Source organism: Scyliorhinus torazame, chromosome 6, assembly GCF_047496885.1.
Source record: "Scyliorhinus torazame isolate Kashiwa2021f chromosome 6, sScyTor2.1, whole genome shotgun sequence".
NCBI classification, from domain to species: domain Eukaryota; kingdom Metazoa; phylum Chordata; class Chondrichthyes; order Carcharhiniformes; family Scyliorhinidae; genus Scyliorhinus; species Scyliorhinus torazame.
In genome coordinates this window covers 217,181,786-217,198,967 of record NC_092712.1, presented here as the reverse complement: position 1 = coordinate 217,198,967, position 17,182 = coordinate 217,181,786, and the positions used below count along the sequence as shown (strand labels likewise).

The 17,182-nt window shown below is 39.8% G+C and overlaps 2 protein-coding genes across 3 annotated transcripts; both read right to left on the bottom strand.

The window, feature by feature from the left end:
- Positions 1-3,241: 3,241 nt before the first annotated feature.
- On the bottom strand, positions 3,242-12,002 carry LOC140425286 (homeobox protein Hox-A9). 2 transcript variants are annotated; one of them, XM_072509422.1, is made up of 3 exons: positions 6,119-10,859; positions 5,321-5,887; positions 3,242-4,653 (listed from the first exon to the last, which is right to left on the bottom strand). In XM_072509422.1, the coding sequence occupies exons 2-3, from the start codon at positions 5,859-5,861 to the stop codon at positions 4,412-4,414; spliced, it is 783 nt and encodes a 260-aa protein (XP_072365523.1). In that variant the 5' UTR covers positions 5,862-5,887; positions 6,119-10,859; the 3' UTR covers positions 3,242-4,411. The 2 variants fall into 2 exon arrangements, with proteins under 2 accessions (XP_072365523.1, XP_072365522.1); XM_072509421.1 differs by having other exon boundaries at positions 5,321-12,002.
- A 534-nt stretch (positions 12,003-12,536) lies between these two features.
- hoxa10b (homeobox A10b) lies at positions 12,537-15,877 on the bottom strand. Its single transcript, XM_072509415.1, has 2 exons — positions 15,118-15,877; positions 12,537-13,551 (listed from the first exon to the last, which is right to left on the bottom strand). The coding sequence occupies exons 1-2, from the start codon at positions 15,875-15,877 to the stop codon at positions 13,277-13,279; spliced, it is 1,035 nt and encodes a 344-aa protein (XP_072365516.1). The 3' UTR covers positions 12,537-13,276.
- Between the last annotated feature and the right edge of the window lie 1,305 nt (positions 15,878-17,182).

Below are 17,182 nucleotides of genomic sequence, written 5' to 3'. Positions count from 1 at the left end.
TCGTTACACGTCATTTGCTATGCTTTGGAATCTATTATCTGGCTGTGAAGGTTCCCCCATTGCTTCCTTGCAGTTTATCAAAGGAAATAGAAGCTTGTTCCGGCTCTAGCTAAATTCTGGTTTGGTTCTGTACTGTGGCAAGACATATACAGATTTCTTATATGCAGAGCTACATTTGAAATAAAATTGTGCACATTGCACCGAAGTTTGGTTAAGAAGACTGATGAGTCCGAGCATCATTGTTTTGTACCATATATCACCAAATGTATCGGTATCATTCACATGAAGGCAAGTGCGTGAATGATCAAAGAGTTTTTGACCAAATACGCCACGTTTTAGTAACGTGAAGACCCGACCTATTTTCGTTTCAAAAGGTATACATTATTATACAATTAAAAACAGACGGCTGCGAGCGATTTTAACTTTCCGCTGCACGAGAAAGCTTAGGTGACTTATTTAAACATAGCAGGCGGCATTGAAACAAGCACAACATTCTTTGGATTCGACCGACTCTTTCATTCCGGCCAACCCCAATATTGGGCCGATTTTATAGGATGTTCCCACTGAAAAGATGTGTACAGTGTGCCGTAGATTGACTCAATGTGAAAAGATAATGTAGGCATGGTTAACAGTAAATAAATAAGTATCCTCCTAACTGACTTTCTTCGGTCCCATTATAACATTTGACTAAGTTATTAACGATTGCCTGAAATTTCTACAAGCTATTGTTCAGTACTTTCATCAAACGGGGATTTGGTTACATGCCATTAATAACGCTATTTACTCAGTCAATAGATTTGATTTTATAAACTACATCAGTATGGAGTCCAGTCAAAAATGTACAGAAAAATTAACAGTTTTAACGTACTTCTTCTACGTCAAGGGTATGCCACATTTAGCATTTGATTCATACTAATCTCCAACGGGAATTTCGGGAAAACTTAGGGTGCGTGCATGTAGATTTAGGTATGTGATTGGGCACATGAATGCCTGCATATATGTATGTATGAATGGATGTGTGTTCATGAATTGTGGGTACATAGTTGTATGTGTTACACGCTGTTATATGTACGGATTTACATAAAGTAGCTCACGTCGCTTCTCCTTCACATATTGAATGTTTAATCCCTGTCCCCTGTTGCACGCAACTGTAGACTGGGAAACGAAGATGGAGATAATCAATTTAAATCCTGTTATTGTACATTAAAAAAGAAAACACTGAAGTATAAATGGATTTCTAAACCCCGTGTCAAGCAGAATTAATTTGTCCACAAATGAGTTGATGGATTCAAAATGAATATACTCCATCGACCTCAGTCCATTTTTACAAGTGTCATTTATGGTAGATGTTTTCATCCTATTTACAGCCCACTGTATAAATAAATCCCAGTTTATAGCAGTTATTGCACACTTTGGCAGCTTGGCGGCACTCTTTTTAAATTCTTCTGTGGATTAACACTGCCATCTCCTGACCATAAAAGAAAACTGCAACCAAGAAATTGCTGAGAGAACGCACAGAATGCCTTTTTTTAACTGTCAAGAAACTAATATCTATTTTGACAATTATTTTTTATAATAACTATCCAGCGTAATTGCACATCGCGTGAAACCACATTTCAAAATGACCAAAGATCCGTTTTCTTTCCACTAGACGCAATAAATTAGTAAAGAGATATTTGAGGGGCCCACGTTGAGGACGAGACTAATAAAGGTCGTTATTTCCGCAGACCCCTTTGTCTGGGCAGCCAGACAAAACAAATGGATCGCCTTCTCTGGAAAAATACTGATTGTAGCTGGACAGTTGTAAACTAATTAAAACCCGAATTCCAGACGACTTGCCAGACCCTTCATTTTATTGCAAGTCTCCCTGTTTAGCCTTTGAAGTTCCATCTGCAACAACAGAGGGCGTCACAACATTATAACCCTTCAGACTGAACACTAAAAAATTAAAAATAGAAGTTCGATTCAGCAACTGTTTCATAACATAATCATAAAAAAAGAATGATTGTAATCCTATGCGAGTGTTTGCAGCCAGATACTGAAGAATGCTCTAAATAAAGATCGTCAGTGTCGTATTTATGCACTTCGCCCCTTAACCTCCAGCGTTTTACACCCCATAAACGCTTCCAGCAGTCATTTTCTTTTATTGCGGTACACCACTCTGGATTTTACTAACGACAGCCACTGCCAAGACTTCTAACTACGCGGGCCTCCCTGTCCAGTTTTCAAATCATTTGAATCCCACTAAATCTATCCAAACTGTCCTCGGGGACCTTAAAAAAGTTACTAGGGAGTTTACAGTTGGAAAGGAAGTTGCACAAACAGTCAAACCGTACACAACTTTTTTTTAAAGCGGGAACACGCCTTATACTCATATACCTTACTTCCTAAGGACCAGATCCCTTTGTGTTGTTGACTAGTTAAAGAAATGGCGGGAGGGAGCTGTGCCCTGGCGAATGTTTCGAATTATTTACCTCTTTATAATTCGATGAAATCCCAGCAATTTTGGAGCTTTCACACGGACAAGAACTCAATATTATTCATTTCCACTTTCAGCAGAAGTGCTGCATCACTTGGATAAGTAGCACACAGCAAATCATATAAATAACCAGCGGCCTTGGCGCATGGCCAGGCGACAGATAAAAGTTGTTAATTCACAGTTTTCCTTTGCACGCTCTCGGGTTAATTGGTGATAACTGGGCGTTAAGCTCAAACGTATTCAGGATCTTTGTCATCAGATCCGCTTCCAAGCCAAAGTTGTCAGAACGCACTTTCTATTTTCTTCCCTTTATCCGAAACCCCAATCTCATTCTAATTTTAGTTCCCCCTGTTAAGTAATGTCTTGTCAGCTGTGGTGATAACATTCGTTGCCGTGTTTATTAAGGAAAACCCAAACTTTGAGTTACATCTTCAATGTCAGAACTTGGGGTAAAATCAAAAAGTGGATGTTGAGCAGATCGTTAAAATGTTGCAAATTAGTCAGGGTTGATATTGGCGACATTCTGCTTAATGTGTGTAAAGACATATGATTAGTAACATGAATGTGACAATCTTCATTTCATTGACTCACTGTTGTTCGCCTGAAAGTTAATTCGAGAACATTATTTAAAATGCTAACTATCTATAAAGGGAGATGTTTGTATATTGAATATATTTCCGCTCGACATGAGTTGTTTAGAAAATCCTGCGGGGGTGGTAATGGTGGAGATCCACCCAGTGAGATTCAGAGACAGAGAGCATATTTTATATGTAGTCAAACATATATTTTATTAGACAACAAATAAAATGACATTTCATTACAAACAGTATGGTTTGGTCAATATGACACGAGGTAATCATTTCAAACGTGTACACAAGTGTAAATGTGTTAGCTCTACAGGTCTAAAGGTAACCCCCATTTAAAACACATTAGTGGCATATGTTCTTGCTATTGCACCCAGGTTTTTCCTTGTACACATTACATTTATTGACAATATTGTTTGTTTATTTATTCCATCGCATAAATGCGTCAAAACAATTTTAAGGGTGACATTTACACACAAAACATAGGTAGTTACTAGTTATACATATAGGTAGTTTTAAACCAAATTTTACACTTTTCTCTGCACCACAACACCGATAAATACAAAGTGTCTGAGAACTTTATTCGTGCTTTTTTCACAACAGACAAGAGTATCGTGTAGCATTATGCTCAGCGCTGCTCTTTGAAATACAACTTATATTAGCATTCTATGCAAATCAGTTTCATATAATTTCTGAAGAACAACACAATCGTCATGCACTCCGGGCAAGGCCGTTACTCAGTCTCACAAAGGACAGCATAAAGCCTGGAGTTTCTACAGGTTCATTCACAGTGAAAATAATACAATATATGTTCCAAGTTCACCACGAAAATAACATTTCATATGCACTACACAGCCTGTTATCTTTATATTAAACATCCTGAGTTAAATTGAGATTTTTCTTTTGTTTGTTTACACGATCTTTACTGGGACACCGCCCAAGCACAAAGGCCCATTCACAGAGATATTCACCACAATAGACACAAGGATTCAAGTATATAAGCAGCCTCGTTTGCTGCGTGTAAAACAAGTAAATATTAAACTAGTACAGTATTACTGAATTACTGTCCACACTGAATTGCGGTAGATTAAGAAAAGGTAGTTTCCATGTGAAGTAAGGTAGATTCCGTAGCCACATACTTAACCTTGCCGTAAATGTCTCCCTCTTTGGTTCCCAACTAACAAGTGTATCAGTCGTTTTACCCACCATATGTAGTCCAGAACTGGCAAAGGAATAATTTGTGCTAATGGCATGACAAAATGTACATATAGTCTTTCGGAAGTAGGACCTATTTCGATTGTAATTGTGAATTAGTCTTTTTTTTCTCTCTTTCACATTCTGATTCCTGTCACCGGTCATCTTTAGGTCGTTCCTTGTTGATTTTTTTCATCTTCATCCTTCTGTTCTGAAACCAGATTTTAACTTGCCGTTCGGTGAGGTTGAGGACCCTGGCAACCTCATATCTGCGGTCTCTTGTGAGGTACATGTTAAACAGGAATTCCTTCTCCAGCTCCAGGGTCTGGTGTTTGGTGTAAGGGCAGCGTTTTTTTCTCGTCGATCTTGCATGCAGCCAATTGGCGGAAGGGTTATCTGGAAATGTGAAAGAAACACATTTAATATCTTTTCTCCCTTCCAGGATGGATAAAATGTGGTAACATTCTGAGAATCCAAACACCGTTACAGATAACAGAGGACGAGGCAGCACTGGGTTAATGAGGCTGGTTGCTACACTTTTATGTGTGTTTCCACTCTTACATCAATCGTCTTGCCCAATGAACAGACTCTATCAGTAGAGCAGTAGAAATAAGTTAGAAAAAAAATATTGTGACGATCTGTAAATCGGACATAAATAATCCAATGCAATATGTGGTCTGTCTGTATTGCATATTGTGTGCACTATTTGTTTATCCACTAGACTTATCGCCATCACATTTATTGGCAACAGATACAGTTGGATTGCAGGGTCAGTAGTCACACGATTTCTCCTCTTTCTCTTCTATAATGAATGGAAATTAGTTCAGCATATACCCAATTGGAATTCGTAACAAGGTCCAAAATGTACAGCACAAAACCATAACCACATATCTCAAAAACTATGCTTTGGCTATGTAATTTTTATTAAAATGCAAAACTGGAAACCGATCTCGGCATTTGTATGTCGCTATGTAATGCAGACAATGGTAGGAATATAAAATAGTTTGAATTTATCGTCCTTCTATCGAAAAGTAATACAAAAACGCGGGGTTTCCACACTTACTTGGATCCATGTGTAGCTTATCTGCGTTTGATTCAACCTCTCCATTATTTTCAGAAAAGGACACCTCACTCACACGTTTGTCTCCAGGAGAAGTTCCACAAGTATATTCTGAGAGGGCTAGCGTGTGTGTTTCAAACGTGGTGCAGTCACTCCTGCGGGCAGCCACAGGCTCGGGTTTGATGCCGTAGTGTCTACTGGAAGGTAACCCGGTGAAAGACAAGGTTCCCGGCATGGGATCTAGCCAGGAGCGCATGTATCTACCATCGGGTGCGGCGGCAATGGGAGCCTGGTGCATGTATGGGTGATAAACAGTGGGCATATTGGCAGAGGTCTGAGCATGAACCGGGCTCCAGGAGGTGCTGAACACTGTGGCTTTGGACTGGAAGTTGCATGGGGTGAAGTCTGGGTGCTCAGCAAGGGCTGCCTGCCTGGAAGACTGAGTCAGTGGACCCGAGGCATATCTGGACGACAGCAGGTCATCGTTCTCGTGCATTATGAGGGAGTCGACATAATAATTGCTGATAGTTCCTGATGTCGACATTCTCGCCAATGACACAGCAAGCGCCTCTGAAAATATGAAAGAGCAGATTTCAATGTAACAACTTACCGCCGCGACAAGTACAGTCTGCTAATATGGGGCAGGCGCACTTCCACGCCATTGGACAAGTTACTCACGTGATTCACAAAACAACAATAAAATATAAATCAATCCGCAGCTTGTAAAGGGGTCAATCTTTTATAGAGATAATTTTATATAGCAACTCCGTATGTTTTTTTTATGCAAAGGGATATAATCACCTCTATATATGGAAGTTGATTTCTTTGTTGCCAGCTGAGATGTGAAAAAAGTATTCCGTTGCAGTTCTTTTTTTTAGGGGACTATTTTATATCATAATCAATCTTCCCATCAGATGCTCGTTTTTTTTTTAACGAACACCTTATGATCGTTAACCTTCACATAAAAGATTATGGAAAGAGTGAAACTATAAACTGCAGGGGGAAAAAACAACGGAGAAAAAGATTGGACAGGTATTTATTATTCATGATTAGTTAGATTAAAACGCATTCTTAACAAATAAAAATCGTTAACGAACTTTGAAAGTGTACCTCTGAAAGTGGCCCGGTGTACCTGCAGCTGCTAAAGATCTTTCATTTTAAGAAACGAGGCGCCCATAAAACACACGGTGGCAATCTCCGGTTTATAACAGTTTCAGCAATAAAACGACACGTTAGCAAACTCGAGTCATTCTAAAAAGGCCAATAAACCATAACAAACTACAACTTCCGCATTCAACGCCGCGCTACTGAAGCTGATGGATATGGGGACAAAATACATTTCTTGGGAAATCGGACCATTCTACTGTCCTTCTCTTCGGATTCGTGGACATTTTTTCTTATTTCGGCCACTCGCCGGCGCATTCTGTGGAGAGTTCATGGAAAAGCTTTGCAGCGTCGGTATTCGGAAACCCAATCTGTTAGATGGCTAAGATACATTCCTTTCAATAGCAAATAAAAGCAAACAGTTAGATTTATAAACAGATGTAAAACATAAGAGTCATATTTCAATGGAGTTAGAAGGCATCCTTATTACAGTGTTATCGGCCTATTAAACATTATATGTGCAACCAATTACTGTGCCTTAAAACTTAGTAGGCCTCTTTCACACACGCACACTGGGTATAAATATGTGGAGCGATGGGTGATTTAACTTAGTTATGATAAAATTAACAGATAGGATGCAGGTTAGAAGGCCAACATCATGGTTTATCACGATACAGTTTTGAAGTAAATGCATTTCCAAAATCTTTTTATATAATTTTTTTTTTTAAATGCTGAAACAATCCATAAAATACTCAATGATTTATTTTTATGCCATTTTTCGGTTAGCATAATTTATCAATGCAATTTTAGTCAGAAATGTTTCATTTGGTGTAAGATCTAGGCGTCAGTGCGGTTGTTTATGCAATGCCAGTCCAGAGATTTCTCGGAGCTCCATGAGAGTGTTATACATTGGGTGGCGTTTCAATGGGCTCCTCTTTCTGAAGTATATTTGATGCAAGCAGCAATTCAGAATCTGAAGGGGGATTGACAATCGTCGTTCTAATCAAATGCAACATGCCCAGTTTTCTAAACGATTACAAAGCAGTCATTTGCGACATGGGGAACGCAGGATTTCAAATGAGGCTTGTTGTTTGATGGCCTATTTTATATTTCTTTGTTGCTATTTTACAACCTACATGTGCAAGTACCTTGTTTATTCCTGCTTCAACCGAGCTTAATTTAAAAAAAAAACCTTCGGCGCATCACGATGCTAGCAACAGGGTTAAATAAAAGGGCCTATCTCCAAAATGATCGTCAACTACCTGAGCTGTTGCGCGGATCAGATAACATAGAAATATCCATTAAACAAAGACAATTATCAGATCCCACATTAAACCAAAGTGCAGTCGTCGCCGTGAATCGCTTGCGTCCACCCCCACCCATCGTCCGCTGGCTGTATAAGCCCCCAGTTGAAAACCTGCACAGCTAACTGAAATACAAACTACCCTTTCCTGAGGTTTGGGTTTCTCTTTACCCCAATCTCTCTTTAGATTTCTGTGCATTCCTGATGGGGAAGGGAAGATTCAGTCTATCGCCTCTGAGCCAGCATTGAGTATCTGGTCAGCGGAGTATTACAGCGACACAGGCGGAGTGCTGAGGTCTAGAACAAATTCGAGAAGCATTCAAGTCCAGTGTTGAGCCTCAGAAAGAAAACGTTTTTGTGTTTCCTGTGCAGATGGCCTGGAATTGAGCGGTTCCTGTAATTGAAAATTAGCTTCATTTATGCTCAGAAAAAATATAAAAACAACCCACCATTTAAGCGCCTGAAAGAATTCACCCACAACCCTGTAATGTGTCGCGACTTGCTGGATACCTAAAGATTTATAGTTTTGTACGAAATGTATGATTTCATATGATATAGTCGAATTGGTTACAATTGGCACCGTGAATTCTCACCCTCAATTGGATCACTGTTTTCAGCAAAGATATATCTGCGAGTTAGTGAGTTGTCCGGTTTAGATTTTCAGTTTTGACTTTTGTTTGGGCATTCAGCACATGAAGCTCGCATGCTACTTGCAAATTGCAGCTTTCGGACTAAGGTATTTCAGAACTAAACAGAGGAAAACAATATATTTTCCGTGCGTGGATACAATTCACCAAAGGTCTCAAATTAAATTAGTATCATCACACAAAGTCGGCACAGGTTATTCGGCAATAGACAGAAATGCAATAATTCATCTATTCTATTTTGGGGTAGCGGAATTTATCCTATTTTCACTCTACCAGTGGAATATAGCGATACTATTTTTGTGTGTGTGTGTTGTTTTGAGTCGGTCATTTTACCTTGGGAATGAAGTTTGTAACGTCCAAATATCAAATGTTTTCTTAACTCCTGTAACTGACCCAGCAGTTAAAAACGCCTTCAAAATATGGTACTCACATTCACTGCCAAAGTTTGTTTTAGACTTTCCGGAATTATCTAGCCATGTGGGATATTCATTGAATGCACCTTGTAGTCAGAAAGACCGGGTAAAATATGCCACAAATAAAAGTTTTAAAATATTAATAAACCGGACCATTAAAAGGTTCAAGGTAGAAACGACATTCATTAAGTGATTTTTTTTTTGCAATTCACATTGTATTGTTTGGAATATAGGCTGACGCCTTTATTTCCGTTCAGATAACATCTGTGTGAAGTTGCAAAGCGAATTTGTGGGCATGCAGTCTGTAGTGACGACAACGTGTTCAAAGTGTTTTCATCATTTTCGAATGTAGTTGCCGTGCACCGTCTAATTCGGCAAAGGATTCCAAAATATATACAAAACATAAACTAAGACTAACCAAAATCCTGGAGACATCTGCACGAGAAACTTTCAAAACTGGCCGAGCCGGTCGTGTGGCTATACTCAAAGGCAGTTTCAGGAAAGTCATTGCTGAAGGCAAATCTCAGATACCAAACATTATGCTGGGTGCTGCATGTTTCCGGAAGATTGAAGCACTTCTAATGTCCTCTGCATCAGGTCGAAATTAAATCGTCCATTTAAAACTGTGCAAATGGACCGCACGCAGCGGCATTTAAAAGCCAAACTGTAATTTCACGTTAGGGAAGAAACGTGCAATTTTTCTGCCGCTTTTGTTTTATTTTAAATCTATAAATCATATAGACCTCGGCAAGAAGTTTGCGAACAACGAGGAAACAAAGGAAAAGATTGGGGGTGTAAGCAGAATGATTTTGAAGTATTTTTTAAAAATCGATCATTAGATTTGTGAAAACGAAATGCACCCCACATATTGGACGTATATTTGAATTGAAAAAGATTATTCTTTAAATTTTGGTGCACAAATAAAATGCAATTCGCAATTGCTCAAACATGTAATAATTAAAGAAATATTTCCGATTTCTTGCCAAAATGTATCGTATAATCTATACCCTGCGAATGAGAGCAATGTTATGTATCTAAAAGGCTGAGGGCCTGGCTGTTACCGAGAAGTGATGCTTTGAATAGCACAAACTTGACTGTGCTTTAGCTTTGAGAATCTTTAAACCAGGCCGGGGAGAAGTTTCAGGTGGTACTATCACATCGGGGTAGTATCACGTCTCGGGTGCACAAGAGCGCATATTTTTCAGAGGATATTATTTTGCATTGCACTGAAGAAAAACATGAAGTTAAATCTTTTTAAATTCTCGCATCCTCTTCTACAACACGACGCAAGTTGAAAGACCCAATGTAGGGAATGATGTGACTTGATATTGTGAATGAAATTTCAGACGTTTCATTCGAATCAGTTGTTTGTTGGTCACTTCATTAAAAATAAGCGGTTACATGACGCTATGGAAAATTGCATTGGAATGTATTTCTTATTTTTTTTATTCTGTCAGTTAATCCGTTGCGTTAAATCCGCCATGGTATAACATCTATATGTGATGCGAAATTAATTTAATGCTGCATTCGAAAGCTGGCACAACATGTATCCTGTTGCAATGCATATGTTGTACAATCACTTGGATTCTGAGATTTAAAATGGTGTAATTCCAATCGGCCGCGCAACACGAATAACTCGAGCAACAGTATAAAGTGCGATGTGTTTGTTTACTTGCTTCGCTTAGATTAAAGCTTCTGTTTGTCTCCTCTAAACAACCAATATAATGGGAGAAGTCTGCTTTCTGTGTTTAGTCTAGTTTCCTGCAGAGGCCGGAGCCGCCGACCGAGCAGCGCTTCCACTACATTCCGCCGAGGTCGCTGTTCCGAAGAACAACACAAATCTACGCGCCCAGGCGCCATGTAATGATCATAACCGAGGCCTTGTGCTTTCAAGTAATTTCTTTGTCTTGCACATGGGAGAATGCATAGGTTTAAAACGCGTACCCTAACTCACTTGACGCCTTCCCTTTTTATTTTCGATTTTTCATCGGGAATTATAATATCGGTTTTGGACTAAATGCACCAAGATACATGTTCCATGTAGATGATGTTAGCATAATGCTGAAATATTTATCACTAACAAAGACATTCGGCAAAGCATGGATTGCGCCGCCGTGCAGATGAAATTGCAGTTATTTTCAGTAGAATTGTGCCGATCTACATCAATGTTTTCCAATAATAATTCAGCATCACATATATACTGCAAGGAAATTTAAAATTGATCATATTTAATTTAAACGTGAACTTGATCGTTCTTCGAGAAAAAAAGAGCAAATCTAATGAGAAACATTACATTTTTTAAAAAACCAATTGACAACAACGTTAACGAAGCATGGCCCAGAGTTTGCTTGCAAAATATAGAAGGCACGCTGCTCTTCAAAATATAATTTACACAGTTGTATTAATTGGAAAAAAAAGACTTGTCCAAAAAACAATGGTTATTTCTTTTTATAAAACATTGCTATCCCTGTCACAAAACATGACACTTTCTGTTGGCAATGCGAAACCAAAACATTTTACTTATTGGTGGTTATTGAGTAACTGCGGCTTCTTTCCAAACCAGCGACAGAACTCACTGGCGAAGACGATAACTGCAGTAATTCAGGCAGTTTCGTGTTGTAGAGATAGACTTGAGCCCCAACAACATGAAACTACCTAAATCACACATCAGTTCTATCTCTGCTCTTTAGTTTCCTATCACTGTACACACATAGGGATGACCTAAATGCACATTCAACAAGCTTACTCAAATAGAAAAAAGTCACGTTACGATTATTCTCGCCACAACTTCGCATGCAATTTACCAAATATCATAGGCAATCCTTCATCGTGCAATATTGTGGGTCCTTCTAATAATCCCCCAAGTAATTCCATCTTTTTCGCGATCCTGGCCGGAATTGTATTCAAATGAATAGATTTAGTTGCAAATTCAGCACGAGAATAATTGTTAGCTCCCCACTAAATATGGTGAGTTCTTTATTATCTCTGTGCAGGATTTCACGCGATCTGAATGCATGTCATTCACTCCAGTGATGATACGCCATAGCAACTTGTCTGCACTGCAATAATCACGAGTTCAAGGTTTGCCTGAAGAAAAGAGCTAGTCAGATGACATAGACTACAGAGATAGATTTTCGTCTTCTCTTCTCCCCCGCACGAGCAAAAGACGAAATAGCAACTTCAACTGTTATTTGCGAGAAGCAGTATTGGCATTTCAAAATATACCAAATGCGAGATTGTTAAAAAGAGTCCCTTACCTATCAGTTTCAAATGTAAAAGAATAGGCCTAAACGTTCGTTCCTCTTACAGACCTTACCTCCATCGTAAATGTCTCCAAAGGTCTTATCTGCTGCTTTTTTCGATTCCTCACACTCATCTGATTTTAACCGATTAAAGGATCTGAAGTGTATTGTGTTCAAAGAAAATCAATTTCCTACATCCGAGCCGTGCTCTGCTTCCTCTGTCTTCGTGGCTGTTCGCTCAACTGAAACCACTCGTCCAAGACAGCAACAACCCAGATATACTAGCAAGTCATAAAACTCAACAAAAGCCGACAAACGTTACAGCACCATTGCTATATAGCCCAGACAAATTACGACCGTCTAGGTAATATTTAAATAGATTGCAACGGTAATTGCCAATCTTTAAGCCCAGCATTCCCCCTGAAAGCGTCCTCAACAGATAAGGTAAGAAAAAAGAAATCGAACACAAAATGAAGTCAAAACAATATACATATACCTATCTCAAAGGACTCCGACCAAATACGTTTTATTCATCTTTGAAGAAAACACAAATGTTGTATAGGTACACAGTGCAGCAGCAATAGGATTGAGTAGAATTTGAGTCCTCATTCAGAGTATTTCATCTTTGCAAACCCAAATGAATCAATTCTATTTGGTTTTTTAAAAACCTTTTCCTTCTAAAAGTGAATGGACGGCAGTGAATAAAAGGTGGTACATTCTACTCTTCCGCCTTTACAACAATATTTCACATTTACATGTGTTCTGATGCCTCTGATCATGGTATATGATATATTTATGCAACAACACATTTTACAGCATATTCACATTTAACTTCTATTAACATGTCAGTATACGATAGTTACTTATTTGGGAATTATTTTAACAGCGTGGGTCATCTGTATTTAGACATTACAAAGTTTGATTTACTTAGCTGATAATTGGTAATTAGCACAATTAAAAGATTGTTGTCAAGTCCCCCCTCCCCCCCCCCCCACAGTTTTTTTTGGAAAAATCATCATACAAGGCGATAACTTCTGTGCACGCCTTGCTTATCAATGGCAACACTTATTATTATAGTTACAGAAACAGACTCCCGCCACAAATATAAACAAAACACATAAATCGTAAATATCTACAACCAGCACACGGCTGAGAAGTCAGAGGTAAGTTGAAAAGTTTTTAGTCTTTTAGTAACAATAGCACAGCTTGCCGATGTCCCGTTAAAATCCGTAAAACAGTTTTTGTGGTCATCATGAAAAGCTGAAGTTAGCTGTAAGCTCCCGAATCCTATTCTCACGATTCATTTTCTTGAGTTTCATCCTGCGATTTTGAAACCAGATTTTGACCTGTCTGTCAGTCAGGTGGACACCGCGGCTAATCTCTAGGCGACGCTCTCGAGTCAGGTACATGTTGAAGAGAAACTCTTTCTCCAGCTCCAGGGTCTGATGTTTGGTGTAAGGGCAACGTTTTTTTCTGCCACTCTTTGCAGTCAGCCAGTTCGCCCCGTTCTCAGCTTTCACCTCTCCTAGTGAGTAAAGGGGGGAGAATGAGAGGGGAAGAGAATGAGAAAGCAAATAGAAGGATAAATAGAGACAGACGAGATAGAAGATGGAGAGAGAGAGAGAAGAATGTTTATCATGTTTGGTAATATAATTTTAAATAAAAAACTACACGTGATGGCTATATTGTACCCTTCACTGAATCGAAATATATTCGGATGTGTTATGAAATATTTAAAATGCTACATCTTCCAATCGGGGATGTTATGTCTGGATTTCATGCCACTGCATTGTAGTTAATATTATACATCTTCTCTATTTGTCAGCACGTTATGTACACATCCACATGGAACTCAAAACATGACATTTTTAATTTCTTTAGGGCTCAAACATGTTTGCAAATGCAGTGCTCCGTGGTGTGAAAGTGAGTTTCAGCTGAATTGAAACGGAAGACAAATTAGTTTGGAAACGATATTTTGATGCTGTTAATTTTTTTTTAATGATTGCTGAGCCTGTTATATACTTGGAGTTGACATTGTCTGGTTTCATTTTTACTCTGCAGGAATCTCTTTCATTCTCCTTTTATAACCTAGCTGGATGCTGGCTTAATAATTAGTTATGCATTGCTGGATTTGTTTTACTGCAATTATCGGTCAAATTCAATATTTTGATTCCCACGAGTAGGCGTGTCTTCCCCTGTAGTATCATTCCGAACTCATGTTTTCAGCCCGCTTTCTCGTCCTGCTGAAACCTGTCTCTATCTGTTGCTTTAGCCTGAGAAATTGAAGCAAAGTTTTTCGTTGACGTGCACAATTCAAACAAAACAGACTGGAGTGTTTTCTTCATCGCCAGAATGGGCTCAGACCTTTTTAAGAGCCTTTTGGTTCACGTTATTTGAAACAACTTTAGAAAATGGTTTCTTCGGAAGTTCGTTAAAGTCAAAACTAAAATTGTCCACAGAATCCCAGTCTTTCTGGGGCGATATGCCTCCATCTAGCTTCCCACCTGATTTCAGACAATGTAGAAACTAACTAACGACTACCACATATTTGTATGTTCACATGTGATTTTTAAAAAAAATCTAAGCGGATACTAACTCTGCACTGGGGAGGCTGTAACACATCGTACAGTGAAAGATGTTAGTGTCAGTCTTCCATACTATGAAAACTTTTCTCCATTTTTCATGTTTTCCTCGAAAAGAGCGGTAGAACATAAAACATCACTGGGTTCCTTTGAGTATTATTTATTGGCTGTGCTGTGTTTACTTTGGACCCTGTGTGCAAATATGTCCCTTCTATGCGGTCCACTTAAATAACTGCAGAAAGGTTCCGTGGTTTGTAACTTATCTGACAAGTTTAGAATGTGGCTACAATTGACTCCGGAGCGTGGGCCCGTGCTATAAACTATAGTAGGCATTAATTTTTACAGCATAGCTCACGCCCAAAAATAAAAAGTTCACAAGGTCAGAATAAAAACCCCTTTGTTACGCTTGTTGGCTGTACCTGCCACGTCTACCCGTGTTTGAATGCTGGCTGCATGAATCCCCCCCCCCCCCCCCAACCACCACCACCCCCCGCCTCTTATTTACCTACCTTTTGTTTCTTTCTCAGGAGAGTTTTTACTGATTTCTGATGGGACTGGAGATGACTCTTCGTTCGCTGAAGAAGCCGGAGCTTCTGTCTCTTCTCTTTCCGAACCGCAGGTTAAATGACCGGGGGAAGTCCCCTCACTTCCTTTCCTCCCCAACTCAGTCGGGGTCGAAGCTGAAGAAGGGGGTGTTCCAAAACGGATCTGGGACTGGGGTACGAATGGAGAGGCCCCAACCTGCCCCGTGTTGTTATAAAGTGTCTGTTTGGATGTCGGATAGGCTTGGGACAGACGGAAATAGCCAGGGACAGGAACCCCGCCGCTAGTAGTCGTGTCACTATTGGAGCACGAATCTGATGTTAGCCTTGGGAAGGTGGAGAGATCTGTTGCTGTTGCGCTTTTGGGACATTTCTCAGAATCATATAAACAATATGCATTCTCTTCTTTGATATTCTGGGGGAAGGAACAGGCTGCTACTTGCTGGGCTGCAGGTTGCTCCATGCGGCAGGACCTTGGGGGATCTGACCAGACCTCCATCCCGCTCATATAAGGATGAGAAGTCAAAACCATACTCTGAGAGTTGTTCTCGCTGCGTTTGCTCAGAGATGGGAAAAGTCCACAGTTCTGGGTGCCGTAAGGGAGCTCAGAGGCTGGCGGCAGGTACACGCTGCTGTTGGGGTAATAGGTTCCTTCCCCGCCACGGCCCACGCTGATGAGAGAATCTACTAAAAAGGAGTTTGCAGACGGGCTGTCTGAGCATGACATTGTTGTGGGGTAATTTGGCGAAGGCAGAAGATATCCAGTTCAGGCTGACATTTCTTGTGCAAACACGCTGAATATGATTAGAGATACCTCCGCAGCACGACAGGCGGGATGGGCCAATCGAATGGCACAGTTGGACATAAGCCCCTCCTCCACGGAGGGCTGCGTCACCAGAACTGCAATAAGGTCACCATATGTATTCGGTAAACTGCAAAAGCGTCTAAATGCATCTTTATTTACTCGGTTCTACTTTATTGGAATCACGTCCTTCAAATATAATAAAAGCGGGGCTCCAGTTTGTAACGGGCTATCACCAGAACTTTCAGCAAAGACATAACCGCGGCGTCACTGAGTCATAGGAGCAATCCGTTTATTATTTCAAATTACTCACAGATGAAGTTGACAAAAATAAAAGGAAAGTTTCAGCCCAACTGTTATTATGCAGTTGTAATCACGCGCTAAGATTCCCTGGCGGCTGCAGGCGAGAACACATGAGTAATCTTGACTTTCACGGGTCTGCCTATGATTAGCCCGCCGGTTGCTGCTACATTTTCACGGTGATCACTACAATTCTGATCCACACTGGGACTTTGCTGATCGAGTACTATTCTGTAACGCGTGGTCTGAACATGCAGCCGCTACATTGCATTTCTGGCTTGATGTCTGTAGCCTAAAGTTTAGTAGGTTAATGCAACGTGCTGAAGCTCTGTAGGTTAAGTGTAGAAGGTCAGTGACAACAAACTAATAAAGTAACATAACCCATTTATTATCTTTCCTCTTCTATTTCACCAGCATTGCATATTAGAAGCTAATTGAACCTTGACCATTTCTGATATTTCATACTTGCCATTTCGAGAAATCGAAACATTTCTTTCAAAATGTTTTAACCATGTGGTCTTCGGCTGTCTGGGCTACAGTAAACAGCATTTACCACATCTATAAAATCGATCTCATCATTCCGTCTTAAAAAGAGAAAACAAGAGTGTTAAACAAGATTTTACAAGGCGCCCAACTACAAACCGGTCAAGTTTAAAATAAAGCGCAGAAACAGAAGCTTCATGCAGAGTTTCTGCCGCCACCCTATCTGAAATGTAACTTCTGAAAATAAAGTCAGACGGCAACAAAAAAACTGTAACTGCGCTGCCCCCATTTCAGGAGGGAAGCGGGAGCTTCGCTTTGTGAACTTTTTTTTCCGGAATGAGGTAGCGTTCAAGGACAAATATAGTCCAAGTGCCATGCTTATCCTTATTGTTGGTGCCGGTAGAATTTAAGCGACAAAGGAATTAAGAAGTAAGTCACCCCACCTCC

Coding starts and splice junctions, on each gene's coding strand:
- hoxa10b (XM_072509415.1), bottom strand. CDS start 15,877: ATGTCATGCTCAGACAGCCCGTCTGCAAACTCCTTTTTAGTAGATTCT. Junction 13,552..15,117: donor TCCTGAGAAAGAAACAAAAG/GTAGGTAAATAA, acceptor TTTACTCACTAG/GAGAGGTGAAAGCTGAGAAC.
- LOC140425286 (XM_072509421.1), bottom strand. CDS start 5,861: ATGTCGACATCAGGAACTATCAGCAATTATTATGTCGACTCCCTCATA. Junction 4,654..5,320: donor TAAGCTACACATGGATCCAA/GTAAGTGTGGAA, acceptor TCACATTTCCAG/ATAACCCTTCCGCCAATTGG.